Below are 24,026 nucleotides of genomic sequence, written 5' to 3'. Positions count from 1 at the left end.
AGACACAGAGGTTGAGAAACTCAATGGCTCCGAATCCCACAGCCCCTGAGGGGTGGACCTCGGAGTCAAACCTCCAAACCCAGGCTCTTCTGGGTTGCAAGCTCTGCCTGGCTTGCTTCCCAGCCTTGTCCCAGCACCTGGTCACACACACTCGGCTGAGGGCCACCCACTGCAGGCCAGGAGCCCCGCCCCTCCCCCAGGCACAGACACTGCCAATATCAAAGCCCCTGATGTTCTCAGGGACCTGGTGGCAGGGGTGGGGCTGGAGATATCAGAGGGAGGGAAGGAGTGGCAGATGAACTTGGGAAGGCAGAAATGTTGATTTTGGCCAGAATCTAAGAAGCCTTAAATGCCTCACACAGGACTTTGAATTTTATTCTAAATATAATGGGAAGGCATGGGGACGTTTTAAAGAGGAAAGCTCCGCGGTTAGACCCACGACTTGGGAAGAGAGGGTGAGAGGAGAGCTGGGGGGAGGAGGTGCTGCAGGTGTCAGGTTAAAGGTTGCTGAGGGCTGACCTGGGTGCAGGGGGCAAGGATAAAGACATGTCATATTAGGATGACCAGGACCTGCTGACCAAGGTGTAAAACACGACTGACATTCTTCAACCATCAGATTGAAAAAAAAGAAATTAAAAATAGACTGATAACACCTAGTGCTGATGAGGGGGTGGAGAAATAGCCTCTACTCTGCTCTTAGAAGTGTAAACTGGTACAACCTTTACGGAGGATCATTTGAAGTTGTCTATTAAATTAAAACTTCACAAGCTCTGTGAGCCAGAAAACCCACTTTTAAGAATCTAGCCTAGATATGGAATTCCCTGGCCATCCAGTGGTTGGGACTCCACACTTTCACTGCCAAGAGCCGGGGTACAATCCTTGGTCGGGGAACTAAGATCCCATAAGCCGCAGAGCGCAGTCAAAAAAGAAAAAAAAAGAAGAAGACAAAAAAGAATCTAGCCTGGAGAAACAACTGTGTGAATACACAGAGCTAAAACGAACACGGAGGGTGACTGCACCACTGTTAGCAAAAGGGAAAAAAACCTCAAAACAATTGGAACTCCCTTCAGTAGGGGAATGGCTAAATAAAATATGGTACATGTACTCTGTAGCTCTTAAAAAGAATGAGGACAAGTGGCTCATTCTCATCAAAAAAGATGCCCAGTCTTTTTTTTTTTTTTTAATTTATTTATTAATTAATTTATTTATTTTTGGCTGTGTTGGGTCTTCCTTTCTGTGCGAGGGCTTTCCCCAGTTGCGGCAAGTGGGGGCCACTCTTCATCGCGGTGCACGGGCCTCTCACTGTCGCGGCCTCTCCCGTTGTGGAGCACAGGCTCCAGACACGCAGGCTCAGTAGTTGTGGCTCACAGGCCTAGTTGCTCCACGGCATGTGGGATCTTCCCAGACCAGGGCTCGAACCCGTGTCCCCTGCATTGGCAGGCAGATTCTCAACCACTGCACCACCAGGGAAGTCCGTCCAGTCTTTATTGTAGACTGAAAACATCTAATTGCAAGCCAACATGCATTTCTGTGATTTTTAAAAAAGGACTGCTGTGCCTATATATCAACATTGATGTAGCTATGACCGCAATGGCCATGGGAAAAGAGCTGGGATGAATCTGTTAGTGTGGTTCCTTCTGTGTGAGTGTGTGTGTGTGTGTGTGTGTGTGTGTGGGCGATTAAAGGTTCAGAGGTGGGTGGAAAGGAGGCTACTACTTATTTTTTGTGCCATTTAAAAGATTATTTTAAAATTTACGTATAGTGAAATTCATCTTTTCTGTCGTACAGTTCTGAGTTTGAACACATGCTTAGATTCTTCTAACAACCATCACAAATGGGCTGCAGAACAATATCAACACCCCACAAAATTCCCTGGTACTACCCCTTTGTAGTTAGACCCCACCTCTACTCCCAAACCCTGACATCTGCTGATCTGCTCTGTCTCTGTATTGTTGCCTCTTTCAGACATCATATAAATGGAATCCTACAGTTGATAATCTTTTGAGACTGGCTACTTTCACTTGGCATATGCATTTAAGATCCATCCGTTATCGTGTGTGTCAACAGTTCATTCCTTTTTACTGCTGACTAATATTCCATTGTGTGGGTTGTTTATCCACTGGCCAGTTGAGGGATATTTGGGTTGTGTCTAGTTTTTGATGATTATGAATAATGCTGCTATAAACATTTGTGTTCAGGCTTTTGTGTAACCTAAGTTTTCCTTTATCTAGGATAAATACCTAGAAGTGGGATTGGTGGGCTGTAAGGTAAGTGTACTTTTAATTTTGTAAGAAGCTGCCAAATTGTTTTCCAAAGTGACTGTACCAGGGACTTCCCTGGTGGTCCAGTGGCTAAGCCTCCACGCTCCCAATGCAGGGGGCCCAGGTTTGATCCCTGGTCAGGGAACTAGATCCCACATGCATGCCACAACTAAGAGTTTGTGTGCCCCAATTAAGGAGCCTGCTGGCCGCAATAAGACCTGGCACAGCCAAATAAATAAATAAATAATAATAAAAACAAAAAACAAAAACAAAGTGACTGTACTGTTGTGCATTTCCACTAGCGATGCGTGAGAATTCCAGTTGTCCCGCAACCCCCTGGGCACATGGTATTATCAGCATTTTTAATTTTAGCCATTCTAACATGCGTGTGATGGTATCTCATTATGGGTTTTTACTGGTGTTTCTCTAATGGTTAATGATGATGAGTATCTTTCATGTGCTTATCTGCCATCTGTATATTCTCTCTGGTGAAATATCTATTCATATCTTTCGCCCATTTTCTAATGTATTTTTGGTTTTGTACTGTTGAGTTTTGAGACTACTTTATATATTTTAGATATCAGTCCTTCACTGGATATACGGCTTGCAGGTATTTTCTCATAACACGTAGCTTGTCTTTTCATCCTCTTAATGGGGTCTTTGGCAGAGCAAAAGTTTTAAATTCTTAAGTCCAATTCATCAATTTTTCCTTTCATGGATTATGCTTTGATGTCAAGTCTAAGAACTCTTTGCCTAGTCCTATGCTCCAAAATTTTTTTCCTAAGTTCCTACAAGTTTTATAGTTTCATTTTACCTTTTTAAAAAATATATTTATTTATTTATTTGGCTGCACTGGGTCTTAGCTGCAGCATGTGGGATCTAGTTTCCTGACCAGAGATTGAACCCAGGCCCCCTGCATTGGGAGCACAGAGTCTTAGCCACAGAGTCTTAGCCACAGGGAGGTCCCCTCATTTTACTTGCAAGTCAGTGAATCCTTTGAGTTAATTTTTGTATATGATGTGAGACTTTGGTCAAAGTTCACGTTTTTGCATATGGATGTTCACATGCTCCACAACCATTTGTTGAAAAGGTGAAGTAAAACCAAACGATATGGCCACATTTTCTATAAGGGTGCAAAAGTAATTTGCCTGAGCTCTGTGGATCTGTAAATTTGTTTTTCCAAAATGTAGGAAGTTTTCAGTCATTATTTCTTCAGATATTTTTTTCTATTCAAATCTGTTTCTCCTCTTCTCTTGGACTCCTATGACATGAGTGTTAGACTTTTTAATATTGTTGCTCTGGCCCCCAAGGCTTTTTTAAAAATCTTTTTTTCTCTTTGTGTTCAGGATGTTTTCTATCGATCTATCTTTAAGTTCACTGACCCTTTCTTCTAACACCTCCATTCTCCTAGTGAACTCTTCCAATGAATTTTTAATTTCTGTTATCATATTTTCCTGTTCTAAAATTTCTCTTTGGCTTTTTAAAATAGCTTCAGGCTTCCCTGGTGGCGCAGTGGTTGAGAATCTGCCTGCCAGTGCAGAGGACACGGGTTCGAGCTCTGGTCTGGGAAGATCCCACATGCCACGGAGCAACTAGGCCCGTGAGCCATAACTACTGAGCCTGCGCGTCTGGAGCCTGTGCTCCGCAACAACAGAGGCCGCGACAGTGAGAGGCCCGCGCACCGCGATGAAGAGTGGCCCCCACTTGCCACAACTAGAGAAAGCCCTTGCACAGAAACGAAGACCCAACACAGCCAAAAATAAAATTAATTAATTAAAAAAAATCCACTTAAAAAAAAAATAGCTTCTATTTGTTTACAGAGAATCTTTCCATTTGTTTCAAGAGTGCTCACCCTTACATCTTGGAACCATGGTATAACAGTTGCTTTAACATCTTTCTCTAATAATTCCAAACTTTGGATCATCTCAGGGTTGATGCTTTGTTGATTGCCTCTTTCTTTGAGAATTTTTTTGGTTTTCATGGTACTCTGTAGGTTGAATAATTTTGGTTTGTATCCTAAACATTTTGAGTATTATGTTGAGACTTGGTCCTGTTAAAATTCTCAAAGGTTCTTCTGTGCTGATCTGCAGGTGCATCTCAGGGCCAAGCCCAGGATTTCATACCTGTATGTGAAGGACCCTTCTCAGGTGTCTCCCTTCTGTGGTTTTTCACACCCCAAGATTCTCTGGCTAGAAAGCTGGGATTCAGCCTCTGCATTGCTCTGCACTCTTATGACCAGGACCACCTGAGGGGCAGAGTGGTGAGGGAAGGGAACCAGTAGGACCACCAGCATGACTGTTGAGGGGGTGTGGCTTCACTACGGGCTCTGCTACGGGGGTGTCCTAGCCGAGGAGAGTGATCCCACTGGGAGGCAAGCAAGGATGAGCGGATGTACACGGTCTGAGGAGCACAGGGAAGGCGGGGAAATGGAGGCCCAGGGTGTGGACCACACTTGCCAGGAAGGGACCATGAGGGTACGGATAAGGCTAAAAAGAAAGGCAGGTGTGAACAAAGTTGCTTTTCTTTAAGAATAAAAGACCTGTATATATATATATTTTTTTATATACAAAAAAAAAAAAAACAACCAACACAAAATCCCACCAAACTCCTTGTATTCTACTCAAATGAACTTGAATACACTGAAATAACTTTGTCGTTAGAGACGGTGACAGTCTTTTTGAGCTCATTTCCTCCAGAAAATCTCCCTGCCATCCAAAGAAAGATGGGCATCTACCTACAGTCGCCACCACCTGCCTCCCCAGGCCCCTAAGCTCCCAGACAGCGAGGCTGGCGTGCTCTTCCTGACCACCTTTTGGGGCCAGCACAGTGCAGTGTGCACGGCAGGAGTACATCAATGTTTGTTGAAAGAACGAATATGCATGAATGAGTGGGGACTGGCTCCAGGACCTGGTGTGCCACTATCACCAGCCCGGTCTGGAGGGAACGAGCATGGACTAGGGGCAGAGGCTGGTTATCAAATGAGGCCCCTGGTGAGAACAGCGCTTTGTCCAGCTTCTCTCCAAAATATCCAACAAGTGTCCACCACTACATAGCAAATAAAACACACACACACACACACACACACACACACACACACACACACACACAGGAGACTAGAAGGAAGGCCAACAGGGATAACATCCAGAGAGTGGACCTACGGACGACTACTTTTTTCTCTATGTTTTGTGTATTTCACCATTTTTCCTGTTCCAGTTCTAATCCGGTGCGCAGGAAGCTGCTTCCAGACTGGTGATTTAGACTGGGACGGATTGGCCCAACAGGAGGATGGGGAGTGTCTGCACACATGAACAGGGCTGATAAGCCAGGGCCATTCACCTTCTATGGCAAGTGAGCAGACTGGTTGGTCTCCTTTGAGGCAATGAGCACAAATGTACTGGGTTCACAGCGACCACCCCAAGGTGCCCTGTGAGGCTCAGCCCGGTCGGCAAGCTGGGCTCCTCTGTTTATTGCCAACAACCACCTTATCCTCCCCGAATCCCACACCCCCGGGGTCTCTCCACCTTCAAGGAAGGAAGACAGGGTGTAAGGGGCAGGTGGGGGAAGCAGCAGGAGTGCTGGGACAGAGTAGCTGGAGTCCCCGAGATGGAACTGTGCCCATCTGGGACACCTCTATAACCCAGCTTTATGGTGCTCACCCCTGGAAGGGGGGCAGGGGCGATGGCAGCCCATCTGGGAGCTCTGGGTAAAAGCACCTGCCACCACGAGATAATAAACAGCAATAATTAGGCCTTCCTGGAAAACTGGGTAATACTGTTATTACAACATTTTATTTTCTGTATGTTTTATATGAATTTAATTGCCTTCAGCTGCTATAATTTGGGAGCCATGAGGACGAGAGCAGAAATAATAACGAATTGAACCACAAGCAGACCCAGGGTCTGGGGAAGGGGTGGAGGCTGCTTCACTGATGGGCTCTGGGAGCCTGGGGCTCTGAGATTCTGCTCTGGCCTGCAGGAGACAGCTCCCAGACCCCACGGTCCCAGGGGGCACCAGACAGCAGCCCCAGCCTGCCTGGCTCCCGTCCCTCAAATACCATCCACCCTGGGAGGGTCGGTTCCCAACAGAATGTAAGAAATATCTCCTCTCTTTGCATCGAAATGAAAATCACTACCCTTGCCCCCTAAAGCAACCTAGATTCTTCCACTCCAGAATTCATCTGAGTCAGTTACTTCTGTGGCTTAGGGAGTGCTAATAAAGCTAGTCGGACAACACAATTCTCTTCTATTTAAGCAAAGCCGTTAATAAATATTATATTGTATTTTACAAATCAAAAGAAAAAACAGAAGCTCTCTAACTACAGACCATTCCAGCCAGTTGACAGTGAACAAAGCCTGACTCTCACAGCTTAAGCTGAGGAAGTTATAAATTATCAATCTGTCAAGCATCGCCCTCTGAAGCTTCTTTTCCAGATCTGACCATGAATCTGAGTATCCTGTCTTTAAGTTCTCTTCGTTCAGCAAGCCTGCGAGAGACATCTTCAACTCTAGCCCACGAAGGTGGATGGTGCTGATGTCGGGGTTTTATCTGCACCCTCCTCCGCCCTGGCTATTTCAATGGCTTTTTGAATCCCTCTATAATAGCTTCAATAACCTGGAAATTTGCAGAGTGAATAATCAGCTACAGCTTGAACCTCCCCCAAAGTTCCCTCACTGATTATCCTAATGTAGCAGCAGCAGCAACAGCAAATCACAGCGGAGCCAAGCGGCCTGGATCAGGAAGGCTGCACATGCCGGCTCTTCTGGGGGCGTTTTCCCGAAACTTCTCCCTGGAATCGCCTGCATCTTTGGGTATCGCCTTAAGAATTTAGAGCCCTTTATACACTGCACTTTTACTAACTTCCTAGGAAGAAGACACAAAAGACTAGAATGTCTTTAAACCTGTCTTTGTGTGTGCCCTTCATCCTCCTTTTAAGGTGGGGGGTCCCTAAGAGAACTGGGTTCTATTTCCTCTCTGTTCCACTATTCAGTGATTAAACAGAGTCCTGAACTTAGAGCAGCCACTTAAAATATCCTGAAAGTTGTGTTGTTTTATAAAATCTGCCATGGAAAATTTCTTCTTAGTGCTCCCATCACACACACACACACACACACACACACACACACACACACACACACACACGACTTGCATGTCTTAGTTCCATTTTTGGTACACTGATTTCTATCAATAAAAGAAACCAGCAACGGGAGATTCTTTAGCACCACTGAAAATACCCGTTTCCAACAGATTCCATCTGAAACACTATATAAAGTGACAAATGTCAAAGACAGAGAAAGGTCATCTATTTTGTCTCTACTCATTTTAAAAGACAGTTGCTTTACAAGATTCTTACATTCTGTCCCAATCTTAACACCATCTCCCTTTTGGGACAGTTCAGGTCCACCTGATGAAGAACTCAGATTTTACGAAGACTCGTGACTCCAATAGATAGGACTCTTCCTGTGTGAGGCTGGGCCCTGTGATCCTGATTATTATTAAACAGGATGAAAGTCTTCCTTTGGGGGAAAGGTCGGAATAATGCTAAGTGACAGTGGAGCCAGATGCTTCATTTATAACCAAGAACCAGGCGAGGCCCAGGAGGGCCTCCACCCATGAGCACACATTGCCCGGGAGGGATACCCCTCTGGAGGAAGAAGCATCTGAGTGATCCACTGAGGGGCCCAGCTCCTCTCGGAAGACGCTGCAAAATGAGTTTCTACATTTTCCTGACTTCTCAGAACTTACACAAAGCTCTGATATTTGTTTCCCTTCCCCAGTCTCTATTCCTAACTCTTGATCAAACATGTTGGTGGTACCAACAGGAATTTTGACTTTTCCTCCAGTTCCCCAGCAAGGTTTTTACCCAATGCATTTATATATCAATACCTCGCGGACGTCCAGCAAGACATTCCAACTGACGTGACTTCCCCATGGCCCTGACCCTTCGCAAACACCCTCCCCAGGCTGCTCCACGCGGGCCTCTTACCAGCTGCCCTGTGGGGCGACTTCCTCTCCGCTGCCTGGCTCTCCTTCCTGGGGTCGGCGGGCGGCCCTACCTTCTCGGGGTCCCGGGGGCTGGCGTCGGGGGGCGCGGGCAGTTGGGGGAGGGTGAGGGCCTGCAGCAGCGGCTTCCTGGGCAGGGGCGGCTTGGAGCTGAGCTGCTCGGCGGACCGGGTCTTCGCCTTCCCCGGCTCGTTGGGAGACCTGGCGCCTCGGGCGGCCGGGCCCGTCCCGGGCGGACCCTTGTCGTTCCTAGAGAGCAAGGTCAGCCCTCCTTTCTCCAGCCTGACCTCCGCGCTGTACCTCTTGATTCCCCTCCCCTCCGGGCAGGGCGCTTCTCTGTGTTTGAAGGACAGAGACGTGGAGCGGAGCTTGACGGGGAAGGGGCTTCCGTCCCCGCCCGCGGGCCTCTCCCGGGCGGCTGGGCCGGGGTCCGCAGTGGCCGCGTCCGGAGAGCCGCGCTCGGCCGGGGCGGGCGGCTTCCGAGGGCTGGGCTTCGGGGCCTGGGGCTCGGCGGGCGCCGGGAGGTCCTCGAGGGCGGCCTCGCTCTTCCAGGCCGGACCGCTCCTGAGAAGCGGCAGCCGGACGGCGGGGCCTCGGGGCTCCAGCAGGCGGCCCCCCGCGCGCGGCCACTCGCGGCCCGACGACACCGAGAACTTTTTGGCGGCCCGCGCCTCGCGGCCTCCTCGCTCCATCTTGCGCTCCGGCGCCGCCGCCTCCGTGGGGGACCCCTCCCGCTCGGCCCTGGGGGGCTCCGGGGGCGCCGCCTCCTGGTCCAGGGATCGGGGTGCGGGCTCCTCTGCAGGCGACTCGGAGGCAGGCGGTGAGGGCGCCGCGCCGAGGCTCGCGTTCGCTGTCGCAGCCGAGGCCTTGTGCTTCAAGCAGCTCTTGGGGGCCGGCGGGCTGGGGGCGGGGGCTTCTGGCCCTGCGCCCTCGGGCCCCGGCGCGTCCAGGGTCAGCCGCACCTCCTTCGGGCCGGTGTGGTCTGGCCCGTCGGGACCAGAGGGCGTCTCCGGGGTGGCTATGGGGCCGGGCTCCGGAGGGGTCGTGTCCCCCTCGGGATTGCAGGGAGATAACCGACCCTCGACGTCTCCCGAAGCACAAACCACCTCGTCCGCGGTGTCCCCGCCGGGGCGACACCGGGTTTCCAGGGACAGCGCCTCCCTCGGGCTTTCGCTGTCGGGATTAGGGTGACGGTGCGGAGAGCCTTCTGGCCAAGACGGGGACTCCGAGCGGGGGGCTGGGCTCCACACGGGCTCTGTGACCTCCATGACCTCCGGGGTGGCCAGACGGCTGGAGGGGTTCTCCCCCGGGGGGTTCTCCTCCTCGGTGCTGGCGGTGAACGCTGGGCAGTGCTGCAGGCGCGCCCGCCGCGCACGGAGCCCCGCAGGTGGCAGCATGGTCGCCTGCCCCCCAGGCTCGGCGCCTGTGTCCTGTCCCCCCTCCTGCTGCCCAGAACTGGGCTTCTCCTCCGTGCTGACTTTGGGTAGCGGCTTCTCGTCGTATTCCTCCTCCTCTGGGGTACACGTCAGATCGCTCAGGGATTCGGACTGCGCTCTCTAAGAGAAATAAAGTGGGCAAAAGACATCATCATTAGGACGAACAGAGTAGCCCCCGCTCTCAGCAACTAGAGAAAACCTGGATGCAAGCAAAGACACAATGCAGCCCCCCCAAAAAAATTAAATTGAATGAAAAAATAAATTTAAAACCGAAAAAAACCCCAGAAAGCCTATGGCCTCCCCATTTTGTTCAAGGTTTAATTAGGTTTAAGGGAAGCAGAATGTCTCTAAAGCTGGCACTCAAGTGGACATTCACACACAGCTGTCTTTTCTTAATCCTCCCTTACTGGTCTGTTTGGAATCTTGCCTCCCAAGTTCAGCTTTCAGCAGAACTGAGGCCGTTATGCCTCAGTTAAACAGTTAAAATAAATGTTAAAATAAATGTTGCCTGAGGCTCCCGAGGCCAAGCTAGAAACCAGTGGACACTGCTCTACAGAGTGAAGCAAAGGGAAGGGGACCAGCAACAGCGAGGTCTGCCACGCTCTGTGCTCGACACGGTTATCTCACTAACTCCCTGATTAGCTCCAGTGAGGAAAGGATTATTATTTCCTCCTTGCACTTGGAGAACTGGGAACTCAGAGAGGTCCCTGCCTTGGCCAAGGCTGAGCTAATAGGTGGCCCAGGGGCAAAGCTGTTGCCCTCTCTGACCCCCTGTGCTGCCTCAGAGCCGGTGTCCCCTGTCAATTCCTTCTCTCTCCAGGGATGCACCCTCATAGCAAAGGCAGGCTGGTTTGCCTAAAAGATGATTCCTATCATGTCCAACATGGTCAATAGCAAACCATAGGTGACAGAATAAAGCCCAAACTTTTCAGCTAAATTTGAAGTCTTATATTCTGCCGTTTTGTCTTTTTAAAATTTTTATTTTATGCTGGAATGTAGTTGATTTACAATGTTGTGTGAGTTTCAGGTGTACAGCAAAGTGATTTAGTTATACATATATCTATTCTTTTTCAGATTCTCAGGTGGGGGGAAGGATAAATTAGGAGGCTGGGATTAACATACACACACTACTATACATAAAATAGACAATCTATTCTGCCGTTTTAAATGGTTTCTCCCACTCCCTGCTCAGGTCAAGCCAAGCCCCTGCCATTTTATGTGCCAGACTCTGGGCCTGAGTGACTGGCCGGCTGCCCTCCACCCCACACCTCCAGGGCTCCACTAGCACCCCCAGAGCAATCTCTGATTCCACTCCTATAGGAAGCCTTGCCTGGCTTGGCAGTAAGTCACAGCCTCGTGCTATTTTTCTTCCGAAAAGTCTCTGGAATCTAGATTTAGTCCACTTCCTCCCTACCAACCACAAAGTCAGTTCTTGCTCTCTTAGGAAGGAAAGGAGATCAAGGTAGTCATGAATCATTCACAAGCAAATGTGAAAATGACCGAAAGGCTGAGGGCATTGAGGCTGGTGTTTTTTAAAAGTTCCTGATTTTAGACCTGTCTTTAGACTTTACAGAGTCACCCAGGCTGCTGCACAAGGGCAGTGCCCTCCTTCCTTCTTTTTAGCAAACACCCAGGGGAGTGTTTGCAATAGGTTTTTGTTGTTGTTGTTATTTTAACATTTTCCAGCTGGTATCTGCTTGCTAACACAAGATAATTGGGATGTTTGTGACGACACCTAAGCTAGCTTTGCCAAGATGCACAACCCTATTCCTCTGGATTTCAAAAGGGAAGATGTGAAATCCCCAGAAGAACTTTCAAAAGCTGCAGGTTCCTAAGGTGTTACTGGCCTTTTGTTACTACAGGAAACCCTTGATGTGGAAACCCTTTTAGGATGGTGGCTCATGTTTTTAAACTATTGGAACCCACATTAAGTCAACATAAAGCTGAGGAGCAGGCCTGGCTTGAGCACATCCAGCTTGAGCCACTGGCAGCTCCAAGGGGTTACGGTGGGAGGCCAGGCAGAAGGAAGGCTGGCACGGAGCGTGCACTCCAGAGGGTAGCCCCCGATGCTGAGCAGAGGCTTTGCAGGGAACAAAGCGGCTCCTACCCGAGCCTGGGCTCTCTGGCCAGGACAGCAGGAAGGATGCGGATACCCACTCCACCTCCACCACACACACCTTGCCTCCCACTCTGGGCCCTCAGAGCAGCTTCACCCCCCGGAACCCTCCCGAGGAATCGGAAGCAGGGGACCCATTGCTCAGCCCGCACCCAGATGGAGATTCTATCATGGCTGCCTGCTCATCTACCTCCTCTCGCCAGAAAGAAAGTGTCTTTGGGCGGCATGCACATCATCTATGGGCAGAGCATGGGCACGACGGGCAGTGCCGGTGTGGAGAGGAAGCATCTGTTTCTGACACCCGGGACTTGTTGGCAGCTCTGCCAGCCAGGCGACCTCGGGCTAGACAGAACAGAGTTAATAATATTCCCTCTCCTGGCACTGCCTGGGTTGGGATGAGGCCCAGCTGGCGTGGTGAGATGTCAGTATAAACATTTACGGGCATTCCACTTCTACTGCACCAGAGCCATGCACGGGGCACGGTTCTGAGCAGCAGGGTAACAAACATGCTGAGACAACCAAAAACTATGTTGGTCTTTCGTGTGTTCCTCTTCCACAGCCCCTGCTTTGGTGGGGGCAGATGGATCCAACCAAATGCAGTCTTGAATATGTTTTTCAAACTTGTAATAAGGATCACAATCTTGACAGCCAAGGTTTTTTGTTTGTTCGTTTTCCTGTGCAGGATGGGATTTTTAAGGTTAAGAAAAGCCCCTTTTTTCCCCAGTGCTCCAAAAGATTGAGAGCCTACATGATGTGGAGTAGAGAGTTTACCCCACTGATGGCAGAGGATGCCTGGCCGGGCGTGGACAGCTCTTCTGCCCAATGGACGAAAGAGCTTGGGCAGCAGCAGAAGAGACTGAAGTGGAAACTGAAGATGTCTGAGTCTGCGGGGGGTGGGCGTGACAGAGTGGGTGATGGAGAAAGAAACCCCAAATGTTACCGGAGATCAGAGAAGCAGGGGAAACTTGGACCTCGCTGTCCAGTGAAGCCCAAAGGGACAGGGAACCTCCAGAAGTCCCCAGGGTCAGGAGGGCAGCAGAGGGGGCAGCGTGGCAGCTCTTCCCCACCCTTGGAGCAGAATAGGAACATCTGAAAGCATGTGGTCCCCAGAGGAAGGTCCTCATGGTTAGGAGAAGGGACCTCATGATCAAAGGGCAAAGGAGGCTGCAGACACTGAAGGACAGAGGCCTCCAACGTAGGACCCAACAGTGACACTGGTGACCACCGGCCAGACACCTCTGTGCATTCAGGAAAATACGGACACCTCCAAAAACATAATGTATCCATGCCTGCGCCCGACCCAGAAAGGGGGGAAGATGTGCAAAGGACAGAGTTTAAATCAAGGAATGACTGTGTTTACCCAGACTGCCTAAAGCAGATTTCCTCTTATTCTATAAAATGGGCTTCAAGAGCTAAGTCAAGTTCAAAAGTAAAGAAAGAGGTACAGCTCTGCCCAGGGGGCAGCAGGAAGGAATGCTGCATTTCCACTGGGAGTATGAGATGGGCTTCCGGCAGCCAAGTCCTGGCCAGGTGATGGCTGGTTACACACACCCTTCCAGGGCAGAAGGCATCCCCATGGGAAGAAAGCCCAGACTTGGGGGCCACAGGGAGCCGGCGTTGCCCTTGTCCTGTGGCTACACTCAACACGAGGACAGGCAGGTCAGAGTTACTAGGCCTTGCAAGTCCCCACAGTACTGAGCCTTTAACTGTGAAGGCACTGGAAAGATAAGCATTTGCCCAAGTACCCAGGTCCCCAGTTTCCATGAGAGCACATTAGCCTGAAGGTCACACAGCCTCCTTCTTTCCCCAGCATTAGTCCCCTCAAAAGTCGACTTTGCTGGCATGAGGTGAAAAAGCGCCTTCCACATGCCCAGAAGAAAAGCCACTCTCTCCAGGGAGTCCCTGACATCCCCCAGAGGCCCCAGCCCACTGCCTCCAGCTGAAGTGCCCAGCTGGTCCAGGGTACCTTATCAACACCCCACGATCTTGTCTCGAGGGAAGGAGGGAGGGGATGTTGGTCTATGAGCATCTCTTTCTCAGCCCCATCATTCTCTGTGGCCAGGCGGACCCCACACCCCGCTTCTCGGCTCCTCTGGGGATGAGGCATTGCAGGCACCACTGGGCAGCGGAGAAGGTGACAACCCTACAGGGACCTCGAGCCCCTGGTCCCGTGAAGCCAAAGCACTGCACGAGCGAGTTCTCAGCTCCCAGAGGGACAAGCTGATGACTGCCTGGGCAGCACGCCAAAGAGGGGTCTGTCCTTACAGGGTCAGCACCCCTGTGCTGCTAAGTAGGTCCTCGCCCCAGGCAGTGTCCACTCTAGCTGTTCAGTTTCTCCCTTGGTCATTCATGCGTTTGTTCATCCATTCATGCATTCAGCTAACGTCCACGACATGTCAGCTCTGTGACTAGCGTTGCTCCAGGGCTAGAAGTACAGTCTTCTCACGGAAGACTGGCAATAAACAAGTGAGCACCTCCATTTACAAAGGTCACGTCCGTGTATAGCCAGTGCCATGGAGGAAGTGCCCATGGTGATGGGCAGGTGGGCTGCTTTCCACAGGACGTTCATGGGGAGCCTCTTTGGGGAGGACCTCGGAACGCATCCCCCAAGGGCTGGGCAGGAGGTATCCTAAGCAGGGGACACAGCCGGTCCCAAGGCCTGGGGTGGGAGACAGCTTGGTGAGTGCCAGAAGCAGAAGGGAGGCCAAAGCGTGTTGAGTGAGGATGGAAGGAGGTAGGCAGGGCCCGGCTGTGCCAGGCCTGCAGTGTGGACATCACACTGAAGACAGTGGGAAGGCAGGGGACCCAAGGCACAGAGCAGGTTCTTGGTAAGTGTTGCAGAATGAAGACTGAATGAATGAATGAATGAGTGCTTAGGTGGGGAGGGGCATATCTGATTTAGGTTGAAGCCATGAGTACCCCCAGCTCCTGTGGCATGGTCACGGTCCCACGGCCCTCGCGGGGGTGGGGGCAGGGACCAGGGGCTTGAGGTCCATGTAGGGTTGTCACCTTCTCCGCTGCCCAGTGGTGCCTGCAATGCCTCATCCCCAGAGGAGCCGAGAAGCGGGGTGTGGGGTCCGCCTGGCCACAGAGAATGACGGGGCTGAGAAAGAGATGCTCATAGACCAACATCCCCTCCCTCCTTCCCTCGAGACAAGATCGTGGGGTGTTGATAAGGTACCCTGGACCAGCTCGGCACTTCGGGGGGGGCGGCCCGCCCACCCTGCCCCTGCCCGGTTACCGAGGACAGGCGCCGCATTTTGCTGCACCGCTGGTTGCGGGGCTTGACCAGGAGCTTGTGCTTGGCCGCAGAGTTGTCCAGGCAGGAGGAGGATTCTGGGGGATAATCGAAATCAGCCACAGGTGCCACACTGCTGTCCGAGGTCCTGGGGGAGATGGAGGTGTCGCTCGCTTGCCTGGAGAAGAGCTGGTCAGGAGACTGCGGCCGGGACGAGGAAACCACACAGACCTTCAGGTGACAAGGAGCACACAGGCCAAGCCATCAGCTTCCCCGAGGAAACGGTACAGCCAGCACATCAACCTCCCCTTTCACCGGGCTCATCTCTGGGCTGGGGGTTTGAAGTGTCGAGCCAAACCCTGCAGGCCCATCACTCATTTCCAAGAACCTGAGTCCTAGGTGCTCTGTAGCCAGTAACTCTGCCTTCGCCCACCCACGGCAGCTGCACAGGTGCTTCAGACAAGAGCTACTTTCTCCCATGAAACCGACCAGCCCAATTCCTCCAAGGGCGGAGTCAGGCTTGGCCCTGTCTCTGGAAGCCATGGGGGTGGCTCAAGGGTGTGATTTCACAGCCTGGGGCACAGCCCATGCCAAGCCCTGCTCTCAGCTTCCCATCACTGCTCACTCTAGGGTTCTGTATCTTCACGCCTTCTCTTGGGACAATCTGTCTGTTAAGTTACCCCTGTTAAGTCTCAAATATTTTACTAGTTCATACCTCGGCAGGAAGTAACTGAAAGGCAGCAAAGGGCAAAAGTGTCGCCTGGGAGGAAGGGGTTGGGGGGAGTCACATGGAAGAGTGATGGCAACACCGGGTTCTCCTGCAAAGACACTTATCAGCATAAAGTAGCAGACGGGCACCCACTGCGCACCCGGGGGAGCAAGGTGCAGAGGGAGACCTTGGGAGGGGCTGGGCTTTAGTGACAACCCTGCCACCTGCAAACAAACAAACACAGCTTTCTGTTCCAGCATGGTGCTCAACATTAGTGTCAAGTTCACATTGTTTCCCAAAGTGTTTTATTTTCCGGTTTCTTTTATTTAGCATCTTAACCATGTTTAAGTGTACCGTTCATTGGTATTAAATACATTCATGTCATTGTGCATCCATCACCACCCACCACCTCCAGAACTTTTCCTCTTGTAAAACTAAAGCTCCATGCCCATTAAACACTAAGTCCCCGATCCCTCTCCCCCAAGCCCCGGAACCCACCCTTCTACTTCCTGTCGCTATGAACTTGACTAAGTACCTCGTATAAGTGGAATCAGACAATACTTGTCCTTTCGTGCCTGGCTCATTTCACTTAGCGCAATGTCTTTGAGGTTCATCCATCTTGTATCCTGTGTCAGAATTTCCTTCCTCCTCAAGACTGAGTAATATTCCACTGTGGGTATATACCACACCTTGTGTGTCCACTCATCCAGCCCAAGACACTTGGGCTGCTTTCACGCTTTAACTACTATGAGTAATGCTGCTATGAACGTGGGTGTACAAATATGTCTGTGAGAAATTGCTTTCAGTTCTTTTGGGTCCATACCCAGAAATGAAATCACTGGATCATAAAGTGATTTTATGTTTAATTTTTCGAGGCATACTGATTTCCACAGTGGCTGCACCACTTTACATTCCTACCAACAGGGCACAGGGTACCAACATCTGTCTTCATGTTCTCTCCAACACTTGTTATTTTCTGTTTTCTTTTTTTTCTGTTTAATAGTAGCCATCGGAATGGGTGTGAGGTGGTGCATTGCTTACATTTTAACCTGAGACCATAATTTTATGCACCTCACGATGATTTAGTAAATGCCCTCCTCAGGAAGGAAGCGGCGACAAGAAGACACAGGAGTGAGGGGTTCCCAGGGGCCCGGGTGCATCTCGCTCAGGGTCTTTCCCACAACCCTGGGCCACACAGAAGCACGTGCCCAGCAGCCCCCCAGCCCCGCCACCAAACTAGAGGAGGAAACGGAAGGAAGACGCTGTTCGCAAGCGCGCCACTGACGCGGGGACCACCCCCTGCAGAGGAACGTATTTTCCCTGTTAACATAAAGTCCCTTGTATTTTCCAGTGCAAGTACAAAGCTTATTCCTGTCGATGGGGAGAAGACAATTACCAAAATGCGGGGAAAAATGGCTCTAAGTGAACATGATCTCTTTTAGTTCTGTGGTTTTAGCGATTGGGGTTCTTACGGGAATAAAACAAGAAAAATTGCTTTGAAACTAAACCACAGGACACCTGGCCACGACTCCCTCTGTGCCTGTGGCTTTGGCTCTCACTGTTGTGGCTGATGACTCAGGAGGTCCCCTGCGATTGGACGGGAGACACCTTCCCCAGATAGTCCTCCTTATAAGGTCACAGCAGGATGGGCCCATTTCACAATCATACAGAATCCTTCATTTTCACCCCTGTCTGGAGGGACAGTGGATATCCACACTTGGTGAGATTTGGGGTTTTGTTTTTCTTACTGCCTGGGACTCAAGAGAGCAGACAAGATGAGCTGCTTTGCAAACGCAGTGACTCCACAAATGAGGATGAATTCTCCTTCTGTGATAACGTGGGTCTTGGGTCACCCCTCTATAAACCCAAAGGACAAACGTTCCCTGCCTACTCTCCACTTGGCTCCCCCTGCATGTGCACTGCCTGAGCGGATGGTCCACTCTGGCCCTGAGGCTGGGGGCCTGGGGAGGAGCTGAATGTCCCTGACACTGGACAAGGGCCTCTGTCCCCAGACAACCCTGCACTGGCCGTCACGCTGGTCTTCCCTATAGGGAACCAGACTCTCGCTTCTGTCTGAGCTGTCATTCTGAGAGTCCTTGGGGCCTGGAAACACCAACACCTTCCCGATCGAGGAGAACCAAGTTCCGTCTCTGATCAGTGAAGCAACCACTGATGGGGTGGGGTGGGGTCTGGAGGAGGAGGAAAAGCTGACCTGCATTTTTATCTGAGGGCTGGCGGCATCTGGAGCTCACGTTTGCATTGCTTGCTCCCAGCCCCCCAATTTTCCTGGAGTCTGTGCTTCTGGATGATTCTGGAAGTGGATGATTTAAGAGTCTAACAAGTGGCCCTTTGTTGGGGGGAAATATGGCTCAAAGAGCCCTGAGGAAGCAGCCTGGAATTCAGAGGCTTTTGCAGGGTGACCCTGGGTGACAGCTGCTTTACCATGTTTGTCCTCAAAAAGAGAGGCCCTGCCACTGGGGGAGGGGGAGTAGGGTGGCTCATGGGGAATGGACCCCAGACACAGGGCAGGGGTGGCGGGTGGGCTGGGGGAAGCAGGGCAGGCACTGACCTCCCTGATCCCATTCAATTGTCTCCCAGGTCCTCCGAGGACACAGACCCAGAGGTGAGGGATCCAGCCCGTGGCCTCACCCACAGCAGGAGGCCTCGCTTTCTTTGGCCATCAGAGCTGTACCGTCTCCCCTGTTGTCTTCCCTTGTCACCCAGAGCATATCAGACCTGCCAGTTTGCCACCCTCGACCCCTTGTTTCCTACTTAATGGTTGGAAACCTAGATTAGGACCTCTTAGATGTAATTCTACCTTAAACATCACTAAACAAATTTCCTCAGGCGTTACCTCATGTGGTAATGAGATTTTAAAAATAATTCCATGTATTTCCTGAAAAACTCATCCTGTCAGAAAATGTCACCTTGGCAGTGTCATCAAATATTTGTTAATGAAGACCTTTCTTCGTAATAATCTTCATTAAGTTTCTCTGTCAAGCATGTGGGCCTGTGTAAGGTGTCACACACGAAAAAATCCAACAGCCTGCAATCCCATCCTTTTGGGGTTTAAGGTGCCATCATATCAAATACCATGTGTTACATAAATGCATTTTAAAGGGTGCTTTGTCTCCCCCTCTCGATCGGCCCCCTGTGCCCAAAAAACTATCAAGGCACAAAATATGATCGCTGTGTCTTCAAAAACCATGATGATAAAGATGATAGTTTTTAAGTCTTAAAGGCTCAAATTTTGGTTTCCAATGAAGCTAGTGGATTGTTCCTACTACCCAATACTTGATAAATTCTCAGAACATTTTTTTAAATAACATCACCACCAAAGGAGGGGTGTTGAAAAGGACAAGGTCAGCCCTGCCCAGTATGAGTGGCTCCCGGTCAGCGGACTGTGGAATTTGTGCAGCACAGTGCTTTGCGGGTTTGGGAGCTGGGCTCACTCCTTAATCCTTAACAGATTTAGAAGCTACCCGCTCTCCTGTACCGTCTGTCCCAGCTAAACGCAGAGAACCACGATGCCGGGAGAGTCAGAGAACTGTGGGGTGGAATGAGTGTGAGTCAGTCAACAATGGCTCACCAGACACATCCCCCCAACCACGCAGCCTGAAACACACAAAGTCACATCCGCTCCTGAGGCTGTGGCCACTGAGCTGCCAAGATGTGTGTGTCACGTGGTGATGACACCTTAACACGGCCATCAGTCTGTCAACTTTCCCCTCCAGTATTTTAAGGTGCTAAGGGGTGCAGGGTGGGCTTGGAATCCAGGCAATGGGCCAAATCTTCCGCCTTGTCTTCTCTGCTTTCTCCTCGAGGTGGGAGAGCAGGTGTGGGTGCCCTACTGCCCTCTGACCTGCTCGCGGAGCAAGCAGGGGCAGGTCGACCCTAGGGCAGAATTCTGGAGAGTCATTCTCTGGCCTTCTGTGCAGAAACCCACACCCTGGGCGTGTTCACTCTCAGCTACACCACAGCTCTTCCTCTGCCTTCATCCGTGGGGCTCTGGGAACCCACAACGGCAAACAAGTCAGGTAAATACTCCTTCTCCTGCCTTTGCAGGGGGGCTTCTGAACGTCCAAGTGGAAGTGACTGCTGAATATATTTCAGAGCAGCACGGAAACTGCAGGACTTCCCTGAGGATGGCCCTCGACCAGGGCACAGGGACCCTCCAAGGACACACAGGGCAGGGGTGTGGCTCTATACATAATGGGTCGTAACACGGATAACTCCAACTCTATCCACCCCACAGCAAGGCTTGTCTACAAGGGGGAAATCATCATCTGTTTCATCATTTACGTACTCATGTAACATAAATGATAGGTATTTTATCACTGAGCCTACTGTATGGGCTCAGAATGGCAGCACCACAGGCTATGTTGTTTATACCAGGGGTCTCCAACCCCACCCGGTCGCGGATCGGTACCGGTCCGAGGCCTGTTAGGAACCGGGCCACACAGCAGGAGGTGAGTGGCAGGCGGGCGGTGGAGTGAAGCTCCATCTGCTACTCCCCGTCGCTCACACTACCGCTGGAACCATCCCCCCTTCCCCTACCCCTCCACATCCCCCTCCCTGGCCCCGGTCCGTGGAAAAATTGCCTTCCATGAAACCAGTCCCTGGTGCCAAAAAGGTTGGGGACCGCTGGTGTACACACAAAAAAGTTCAGTTCTTCCTCCTGGATTCCAAAGGGGGTGGGGGACTTCTGGGATCAGTTCCCCGCCCTGCTGAGGTCAGAGACACCTCTCCTGCTTGTCAAACTTTCCCTGCTGCCCTCTCTACCAGCGCCATGCCTCACATTTCTACCCCTAAACTAACAAGTTCTCAGAGTCCCAAACTCAGATGCAGGAGCCTAGACTAAGTCATATATGTTACCACTCCCTTCTCCCTCCAGCCAAATGTCATGATGACAGAAAACAGATTCAAAGCTGTTTTCCTTCTTTCAGATGAGATGCCCCGTCTCTGGTCATCTGCTCAGACAGGAAAAACGAGGTATAGGGTTGATTGTATCAGACCTCTAACCATCAGGGAAAATGTTCCCCAAACCATATCTCCTAACGAGACCTGAATTTCTGCTCAAAGAATGAAAACAAATACAGTCCAAGGACTGACAGTGGGTTCCAGTGACCTGGCTAGAATCCCTCCTGGCCGCACTGAGCATGACCCACCACGGGAATCTAAGGGGAACAAACACAGGGGCCGCCAGAGTCCCCGACAGCCCTATGTGGCAGGCGCGGACGGAGCCAAGGTAGTGCAGGCTACACTTGCCTTTATGGTGGTGCCGGGACCGATGTCGTGCAGCAAGGACATCTCTGGGGGGCTCCTGGGCAGACCGTCGTCCTCAGAGCTCATGCCACCATCATCTCCCCGCCTGGCCGGAAGGCCCCCCAGAGGAGGTGGCGGCCCCATTTTCACATTACACTGTATTTTTAACTAGATTGGAATAAAGAACATTTGCTGTTGTTTTCATCAGCAACTTTTCTCAACAAATCCTCCCACTGCAATTCATTCGTTCAAGAGATATTTTCAGCACCCTTGCCTGGGGCAGGGAACTGAACTGCGAGTCTGCCGCCAGCTCTGCCGCTGTCATCTTGAAAATGAGTGGCTATAACTGAGAATGAGGTACGGTCCAATTGTAACTAACTGGGTGAGTCTTGGGAGAGCTGTGACGTGCATGCATTTGGGCTTTAAAAATAGATCAAGTAAACCCAGCAGAAATCATCTTAAGACTTCGCGATGCATACCTGACATACGTACCCAGTGTCGCCATGGGGAAAAGTTACCTGCAAAGCTTTAATCCGGTCACACACATTTTCTTGGGAAAAGACCCGCACCGGCCGAGGAGCGTCCTGTCCCGACTCGGGAATGAAAATACTGTCATGTGAGAGGGCCCGGCTGCCCAGCGTGCCCCTTGACTCCCTAGGACGAAAGAAGCACTGTGACCCTCGGCTGGTGCCCGTCTCTCCCCGGGGGGCTCGGGATGGGGCTAAGGGCACATCCTACAACAAGCCTTCAGCTGCATTTATTTTTTTTAACTGTTTATGACTTCGGTTCATCCTGTCAAATACCACGGTCAACTATCAGGAGCTTTGTAGAGATAGGGATTTTCCTAACAGATCTGAAGGTTGTGTGAATTCTTTTCGTTAAGGGAAAAACCAAGGTCTGACGAGGTGTGAGGTCTAGGACAGCAGGCCTGCAGAGAGGAAGGGCTGGCAGGGGGCCTGGGCTGGCTGGCAGGCTGTGCAGACTGTCCTGGGTGCCCGGGGAGGGTGAGGTCTTTCCTTGTGGGCAAACATGCAGCCTCTCGGTGGGCTGGAGGCCGTGTTTGCACAGCAGGCTGAGGGCTTTCCAGATGGAGGCATCCTTACAACGTGGTCCAAAACACACACATCCACGGCTGGGTTTGAAAGGAGAATTGCGATGTGCAAAGCCACGCCCTTGTCTCATTACCTGATGTGATCTGTGCAACCCAGCCTGTGTGCCAAGGTCCTGGGGCGTAGATGGCGGGCCCTTCTGGCATCACCGTCCCAGCCCCTTCCCCAGCCCCGAGCTCAAGGCTCCAATTTGGAACTGAACCCACAGGACATTCACAAAACGTGCTAAGAGGATGTGGGAGTTATCGTCAGATTTTCCTAGCGGCGCTGGCAGCCTGAACAATAGGTGGAAGGAGGTGACTGAGACACGATGATGAAGGAAGGAAAGCTTGTCCGAAGACGCTGCCACCTTCTGCACCAACAGCCCTTCCCCCACCCCAGCCCTGGGCATCCTGTCCTTTGTGAGGCATTAGGGATTCCTAGGTGTGACCCCGCCCCATGTTGGTTAGTGATGTTTTCTAGCTTCCTTCCAGCTGCTAGAGTAAGTTTGCAAGTGCGGAACTCGCAGCACACAAATGTCCTCACATCTCTGGGAGAGAGTGAGGCCGAGTGAAAGAACCAGGAGGGCCTCCTGCTAATGGCAGCTGTTGTCACAAAGATCATATGCACACCTGGGCTTCCCTCCCACAGCGGGCAGCCCATGGTCACACCCTCTGGAAACCATAATCACTGCCCAAACACCTCCACTCTGGGTGTAACTAGAATTCAGGACAGTGTGAAAAGGCCGCTGCAAAGACACAAAATGCTATATGCTCAAGGCCATTGACTACAGCATCATTTATAGATGCAAAAGACTGGAAACAGCCCACATGTCCCTCAGCAGGTACCTGAATAAACTATGGGACGTGATATACTAGAGGCTCTGCAGCTGACCAAAGGGGTGAGGAGCAACCCTGTGTGCAGGTAGCACCCGACTCGACTAAGTGAAAAATAAAAAAGGGAGTACAGACAGTGCTGTGTTAGCTCTGTGTGGGAAAGGGGGTGTGAACATATACAAACATATGTGTGTTTGCGTATATTTTTAAAAAATAAAAATAGAAAGATAAGGAACCAATGAATAAAAATAGTCTCCTTTAAGGGGAAGGATAGAACAAGACAGGACTCAGGGTACCAAGGTTTCTACTTATAGTTACAATGTTGTCTTTGAAACTATGGAAACATTTTGCATCCTTAAAAGACACAATCAAACAAAAAGGGAAATCAGCCTCTAAAACTAGAAAACAAACAGAAGGAAACAAGCCTAATTTTATATCAGGTTGTCAGCATAAACGCACAGAGAAAAGAATGATTTCAAGTGACTTTAACTCGACATCCAAGTGACTTTTGACTCTACATCTGTAATAGGATAAATTCTAAGAACAAAAAGCACAAAGACAGCAAATTGTACTTGGTAGTCTTAGCGGCAATATTGGTTAAAAAAAAACAGTGCAGAACAATCTTTATAGTATGTAACCTCTGTGTGGGAAAGGGGGAATTGAAATTATTATAAGTATATTAAATGATGAAGAAAATAAATAAGTTTGTTAGTATCATTAGGAACCAAGATTTCCAGTAAAAGAGAAAAGTGAATTCAAACAAAGAATCAAAGAAGCAACAATTCTGTCTAAATAAATTTGAACTGAAAATACCAGTGAATTAATGATGTATTTTTCTCTTAAAAAAACATATTTCCTAGCTACATCTACTGGAAAGGTCTAGAAGCAATGACAGCCAACTAACAATCATCACCCCTGGCAGGCAGATTGTGGTTGCTAAAAACCATTTCACACTAAAAGGAAATGGCGATTACAGGTCTAGGGCAGGAAATGTACAAACTAACTTAGGATTTCTCATCATGCAAGAAAGCAAAGAACCTTCCAGAGACAAATGGGGTCATGTCAAAAGAACCAGGA

At 50.5% G+C, this 24,026-nt stretch overlaps 1 protein-coding gene across 3 annotated transcripts in view; it reads right to left on the bottom strand.

Moving 5' to 3' along the window:
- CRACDL (CRACD like) overlaps positions 1-24,026 on the bottom strand; it is a 125,590-nt gene that overhangs the window by 12,554 nt on the left and 89,010 nt on the right. For all 3 annotated transcript variants that reach the window (XM_036873894.1, XM_036873895.1, XM_036873896.1), the window contains 4 exons: positions 21,544-21,679; positions 21,029-21,193; positions 15,055-15,282; positions 8,245-9,817 (listed from right to left, as the gene is read on the bottom strand). In XM_036873894.1, the coding sequence (XP_036729789.1) occupies positions 8,245-9,817; positions 15,055-15,282; positions 21,029-21,193; positions 21,544-21,679 (2,102 nt within the window). The remainder of the gene's footprint in view (positions 1-8,244; positions 9,818-15,054; positions 15,283-21,028; positions 21,194-21,543; positions 21,680-24,026) is intronic.

The sequence above is a fragment of the Balaenoptera musculus genome, chromosome 13, assembly GCF_009873245.2.
Source record: "Balaenoptera musculus isolate JJ_BM4_2016_0621 chromosome 13, mBalMus1.pri.v3, whole genome shotgun sequence".
NCBI lineage: Eukaryota > Metazoa > Chordata > Mammalia > Artiodactyla > Balaenopteridae > Balaenoptera > Balaenoptera musculus.
Note: the sequence above shows the minus strand (reverse complement) of the source record. Positions and strands in the feature narration are given on the sequence as shown.